The sequence below is a fragment of the Salvia hispanica genome, chromosome 4 (assembly GCF_023119035.1).
Source record: "Salvia hispanica cultivar TCC Black 2014 chromosome 4, UniMelb_Shisp_WGS_1.0, whole genome shotgun sequence".
NCBI lineage: Eukaryota > Viridiplantae > Streptophyta > Magnoliopsida > Lamiales > Lamiaceae > Salvia > Salvia hispanica.
The window spans coordinates 43,263,960-43,270,502 of record NC_062968.1 but is presented as its reverse complement, the minus strand read 5'-3'; the positions used below and the strand labels follow the sequence as shown (position 1 = coordinate 43,270,502).

The window sequence follows — 6,543 nt, the reverse complement described above, 5'->3', positions numbered from 1 at the left end:
TATTATCAGTATTTATTTTTTATTTTTTATATTTTATGCTTGCAAATATGAAAATCGTCGGAATTCATTATTAAATTTAGAGAGAAATTGAGATGGGGAAGAGAGTGGAGTGAAAAGTGTGAAATGAAGTAAAAAAAATTGGTGATATATATAGAAGAAAAAATTAAAAATTAAAAAAAAGGAAAAATGTGTACATAGTCCGGACTATCGTCTTTAACCCTGCAATGGAGCGGACTATGCGACGGATAATGCAAATGGGCTAAGTAGCTCTACCATTATGTCAAACTTAATAATATGGAATAAATTTAATCAGCTACACCAATGTGATAATGGAGCAATTCAATAGCAGCAGAATCAATAAATTCGACTCCATCCATCAGTCACTTAAAAATAGAACTCTTTTTCTTTTTCTTTTTTTTAATCTGTGTTCTTAAAAAGAATTTTATATTTTAAAAAATTTCTTGCTCTCTAATTAGATTAGAAATATTTCCAGTAACTCACTTTTCATAAACGTCGTTTTAAAAGTTAAATTTTTTGGATGGAGGGGGAGTATAATAAAAAACGTCCATCTGTGACTTAAAACTGTTAAATCAGTAGGGTTTTAGCAAAAGCATAGGGAGAAGAAAATGGCAACACATTGCAAATTCTGGCTCCCCAAGAAGAGGAGATTTTGTGCTAATTCCCCTCTCCTCGATTCTCCGTAACCCCTCTTTCTGTCTCTGTTTCTGTCTCTGTCTCGCACAATCCACTCCTTTATCCCCAACTTGAATATGCAATGCTGATGAATTCCTAATTTCAATTCTCCAGATTCTGCGGCAACCACACGCAGAGATCCGACGCTCAGTGGATTCCATGCCCAATCGATCCTTCTCAGTAATAATCCCTTTCTCAACTCTTCTAATTTTGCTACTCTTAACCTATTATTTCCAATCATTTTTGCGGTGTCTTTGCTAGCTCCGTGCTTGAGGAAAATCTCGAGACTCACTTAAACCGATGCCCGTTGCTGACACAAACGCAATCCCTCTCTCGCCAACCCTTCTATCAAAAGGGGATTAATGCCGGATCAGACGATGATGAAGAGAAATCGAAATCTGATTCGAGTTTCACATCGGAGATGAAAAGGAATGCCGTCTATTCAATGGCTGTGCCCTATTTTTTGGATTTGATTGCTAAAATCAAGTCCGTACATGCATCAGTATGCAGCACCATTCCTGATTCCTACAGGATTCCTGAAGCTTGTAGCATTTGGACTAACAGAGAAGTTGACAAGTAGTACTGCCAATCTTTTCATTTATAACATGAATTTTCACCCAATTTCTGTTTGTAGATTTATTTTTTGTATGTCATGAATTAGGGCCTGTTTGAAATTAGCAGCAACAGCAGTGTTAAGTGTCAAGTTTGCAGCCAATAATATTTGTGCTTTGTCATATCAAGCTGAAGACTTTGGCATCAAATTGTATGACTTCATGAGAAAAGAGCGAAGAAAGCTCAGACATCAACTTGCTCTAAAATGCCAAAGTTGATGGCAAACTTGACATTGTTGTTGCTGATGCAAACCATGCTACTATATTTCAACATTTTCTCAAAGTTTAGGACATATAAAAAAACGAATTGAAGTTGAAACTACAAATTGAAATTTGCTGAAAGTTTAGGCTATAAAGTATAAATAACCCTTTCATCTTTATATATCTTTTTGTGTGTAAATAAGCAGTTTTAGTTGAGTTTTATTCATCAAGTATTTATTGGTTTCAGGAAACTCCCTTATAAGGAGAAACATGTGCTGCAACAGGCATCAATTCTTGGGAATTTAGAAAATTTTGGGGTGTTGAAGGAGACTTGCTTGATTTCTGGTGAAATAAATGAGGAGAAGGATTGTAAGAAAGAGTTTGAGAGGGAGAGGGATAGTGATGTTCCTGCTGTGGTCGAGTTTGGTGCCGGAAGGGGGTATTTGACACAAGTTCTAGCGGATTGTTATGGGATCAAGAAGGTGTTGTTGGTGGAACGGAAGTCGTATAAGTTGAAAGTTAGTGTCTTTCTAAACCATTTTTGTTCTTACTTTGTTGGAACAGACTCTTACTTTGCCTCAGAAATCATCAATTTAGGTGTGAATGTGTGAAGATATCTTTATGCTTCAGTGGTATATCATGGTTCTAATTTGTTTACATCCTTGCCTACTCCGCAGGCTGATCGGAGTTTGCGACAGAAAGAGAGTTTAGTGTTAGAGAGGTTGAGAATCGACAGTATGTTCTCCAAATCTTCTTCCTAATGCTTTGGTTCTTTATTATGGTGTGTGGGCAACAAATTGGCTTGTAGTTTAGGAGCTTTCTGCTTAAATTCATTCTATAGATTTTGACCTGAAGATAATTTTTGCCGCCAATTCTCTTGATTATGTAGAATACAGTCTTTTTTCTCTAAATTTATTAGCTGTCTTGACAACAAGATCATCATCATATGGTGAAGAAATTAGTTTACTACTGAAGCCTGTGGTTGATAGCTTGTTTGGTTTAATCATTAGCGGGTTAAGGATTTACCACTAGCTCTTATTTTTTGGTAAACAAACCACTTTTTATGACACACTCTCTGAAATTGTTAAGCATGAAAATTTCAATCCAGCTCAGAATTGACCGAGACGTACCTTAATGTGAAGTAAAAGTGGCTTATTTATTCGTTGGTGTGGACAATGCTTTTCCTGTTACTTATATCATCTTTGTGCGATAAACATTATGTTGGATAGACGTGAAGTACTTTGATTAAGATGTAGAATAATGTTCCCTGAGGAGTGTGGTAGGCACATATGCCTTTTTATCTGAAATACAAGAAGTCGGGACTAGTACACGCTTATGCTCTACAGATTTCTGTTAATTCTAAGAAACGTATATGCGGCCAAGAATATCACAGTTTATGATTCCGCTGCCAAGATTTAGTTGTTTTTTCTTTGTTTAAACTCAATTCAATCTTCTTAACATCTTTACTTGCAGTTGAGGATCTAGATTTGAATGGCGTAGAATCATTAAAAGGAGTTGGCTACATTGCAATCGGCAAACATCTTTGTGGGCCTGCAACAGGTAATTGAAAATCCGGCAACTGTCTTATTGCAACAAAGATTTGTTTATAACGTATTAACATGCACACAACTCTGTTCCAGATATGACCTTAAGATGTTGCATTCGCCAACATTCAGAAGAAAACGGAGCTTTTGAGTCCCAAGCAAGTTACCTAAGAGGTGTAGCTATTGCTACATGTTGCCATCATCTTTGCCAGTGGAAAAGCTACATCAGTAATCACCAAACCTAAGAATTTATTTTTTCTGTAAACAAATAAAATTTCTGAGCGATTTACTCATGCAGGTAAGAAATACATATCAGATATGGGCTTCACCAAGGATGATTTTCATGCGATTACATGGTTTACCAGCTGGGCTGTGGATGCAGATCATGGCTCGGATTTTGCTGTCATAGATTTCTCTACTCAACTTGAGATCATGTAATGGCCTTACCATTTTTCATCTGTTTTAGGTATAATGCATGATGTGGCTTCTCCTGATGCAATTTTTCTGTTTATCATGTTCAGGACTGAAAAGAAAGATTTCTTGCTCGACTCAAAATCATGCAAAGTCGAGGATATAGTGAAAAATATGCAGGCAATTGATCGCGCAGTGCTGGGCTACATGTGCAAGGATATCATCGATGCTGCAAGACTTATGTGGGTGAAGGAGCAAGGTCTAAAATGCGAGCTTGTGAAGTATGTCCCCATCACCATTTCTCCTGAAAACCGCGTCTTGATGGCTAAGTAGAGTATCTATACATCGCTTTGGTGTTGACCGCTTATTGTCTGATTATAAAGCGGCTTCACTCTGCCTATTCCATCAATGTTCTTTCACTGGCTCATTTAGAAGATAGAGTAACTATCAAACAGGCTAATTGTTGTGCATTAATCATTATCTTGCCCGAAAACACGAATCTCCAGAAAGCAGAAAGAGACGTACGGAGTATAAATTATCCATTTCATACCCCTGCAATTTTGTCTTAACAATATATGGTCTTTTTTTTTGGTAGATAGTATCCATTGGCGGACCCAATGACTATTCCTCGTGCTATCTTGGATGAGACAGATGATCTAAGGATTTAAGGCCACTCTATACCTAAAGGCAAGGATGGATCCTGACAATTTAATTAAGGATTGACGAATCTCGTACCGCTCAACCATAATTTCAGCATATCTTATTCCTTATTTTCCGTTCAACTCAATAACACAATAATTATCTTGTTTGTATAGTATAATAGGACAAATTTAGGAGAGACGATAATATTGACTAATAAGGTTGGCATCTACCGGTAGACAAGTCCAACTATCTTACTAAAGCAAGACTTGCTTTCCGCTATCCATTCTTGCTCACCACGCTCACGACGTTCATATATTCATGTTGTAACTGAAATCAAATTGACATTCCCCCGACCAGCATTTGATCAACTTAGTATTGCAGTATTTTGGCAAATATGGATCCAACCGGTACGATACTCTTCAACACCGTAGGCAGAGCCTTTTATTCCTTTGACATATTCGCCATCGACCTCAACGACGATCGCCCTCGGTCGGAGCACCGCCTTACCGACTCCCTATCCATCAACTTCAACGGCCACTTCGTCGACGACCAAAAAACTCTCGTTTACATCTCCGACCGGACCGGTTCGCCCCGCATTTTCCTAAACCGCGCCGAACATCCCCATCCCGAACGCCTCCATTCCCCGCTGGAAAGTCTCTTCCACGACCGCCCCCTCATCAAGAACCGCCGCCTCTACTTCATCTCCGCTCACGAACAGCCCGAGAAGCCCTTCACGAGCTGGTCGGCTCTCTACTCCACAACGCTAGACAACGACAGGACGACCACGCGGCTTACACCTTATGGCACCGTCGATTACAGCCCCGCAATCTCCCCGTCAGGGAATATCATTGCCGTCGCTTCCTACGGCCGGAAGGCTTGGGGCGGCGAGTTCCACGAGCTTGTCACCGACATCGTTGTTTTCCCGGAATCCGATCCCACTAGCCGCGTTGTTCTATGCCAACGCGGCGGCTGGCCGAGTTGGTGGAGTGAATCCACCCTGTATTTCCACCGGCAATCTGACGATGGCTGGTGGAGCATATTTAGAGCCGATTTGTCAAACGATTTTTTGGCATCATCGCCGCCGGTTCGCGTTACTCCGCCGGGAGTCCACTGCTTCACGCCGGCGGCAATTCCCGGCGTGAAGAAAATCGCTGTGGCGACGAGGCGGAAGGGCCGGAGTCACCGCCATATCGAGATTTTCGACACTGAGTCTCGGAAATTCATCCCGGTGACGGAGCTGCTCAACCCTAATATCCACCATTACAATCCTTTTGTTTCTCCGGGAGCAACTTTTCTCGGATATCACCGCTCCAGCGGAAATGCAATTCCTTATCTCGAACGGGTGAACAGTCCAGTGAAGGGGCTTAACATGATCAGACTCGTCGGTTCGTTTCCAGCGTTATCCCCTTCCGGCGACCTAATCGCGATGAACGTCGATTTCGATCACAACTCCGGCCTCAAAATCGTGAAATCCGACGGATCGAAAATGTGGACATTGTTCAGAAATCGAATTAGCTTCTACAATTCATGGAGTCCTGCTCATAGCAACGTCATCTTCACATCAACTGGTCCGATTTTCGAATCCGCGAAAGCACCGGTGCAGATCGCTCGAGTGACATTCGATCCTGCGGGTCTAAAACCTAATTGCGACGAGATCCAATCGGAAATCAAAATCCTCACCAGATCTGACACCGGAAACAACGCCTTCCCGTCGATCTCCCCCGACGGGAAGCTCGTGGTGTTCCGATCGGGGAGATCAGGGCAGAAAAACCTATACATCGTCGACGCGGAGATCGGCGAATTCGAAGGCGGAATACGGCGGCTGACGGAGGGGGAGTGGATCGACACGATGCCGAGCTGGTCGCCGGACGGGAAGCGGATCGCGTTCTCGTCGAATCGACACAATCCGGAAAATGCGGAGGCGTTTGGGATCTATGTGATGGAGGCGGATGGAAGTGGAGTGAGAAGAGTGAAGGTGGCGGGAATGGATGAGGAGAGGGAGAGATTGAATCACGTGTGCTTCAGCGGTGACGGAGAGTGGGTGGCGTTCGCGGCGAATCTGGGCGGAGTGACGGCGGAGGCGGTGGCGCAACCGAATCAGTTCCAGCCGTATGGGGAGTTGTACGCGGTGAGGTTGGATGGGAGCGGTTTGAGGAGGCTCACATTCAATGGCTTCGAAGACGGGACGCCCATGTGGGCCCCCAAAGTCTTTGAAAACTTGCATTTCAAATTCAACGAAGGTCATGGGTTGAAGTGTGAGATTGACGATCCTTTGTGGATCAAATCTGATTTCTGAGTTGCAAATGTACTTTTATTTCAATTATGAATTATATATGTAATTCAATAATTAATTCCATCTGGATAAACGATTGAGGTGAAAATTGTGCACACACACCATCTTCACCTTCTACACTCGGGAACGGACCTTGCTAAGAAGCAAT

General features: G+C 42.1%; 2 protein-coding genes across 2 annotated transcripts; both read left to right on the top strand.

Moving 5' to 3' along the window:
• The first annotated feature begins 553 nt into the window (after positions 1-553).
• Positions 554-4,018, top strand: LOC125221663 (tRNA:m(4)X modification enzyme TRM13 homolog). Its single transcript, XM_048123856.1, has 9 exons — positions 554-700; positions 808-873; positions 955-1,269; positions 1,753-2,023; positions 2,183-2,240; positions 2,979-3,065; positions 3,146-3,277; positions 3,348-3,483; positions 3,571-4,018. The coding sequence occupies exons 1-9, from the start codon at positions 627-629 to the stop codon at positions 3,791-3,793; spliced, it is 1,362 nt and encodes a 453-aa protein (XP_047979813.1). The 5' UTR covers positions 554-626; the 3' UTR covers positions 3,794-4,018.
• Positions 4,019-4,309: 291 nt separating this feature from the next.
• On the top strand, positions 4,310-6,456 carry LOC125221662. Its single transcript, XM_048123855.1, has one exon. It carries the CDS (start codon positions 4,497-4,499, stop codon positions 6,396-6,398), a length of 1,902 nt encoding a protein of 633 aa, XP_047979812.1. The 5' UTR covers positions 4,310-4,496; the 3' UTR covers positions 6,399-6,456.
• The last annotated feature ends 87 nt before the right edge of the window (positions 6,457-6,543 follow it).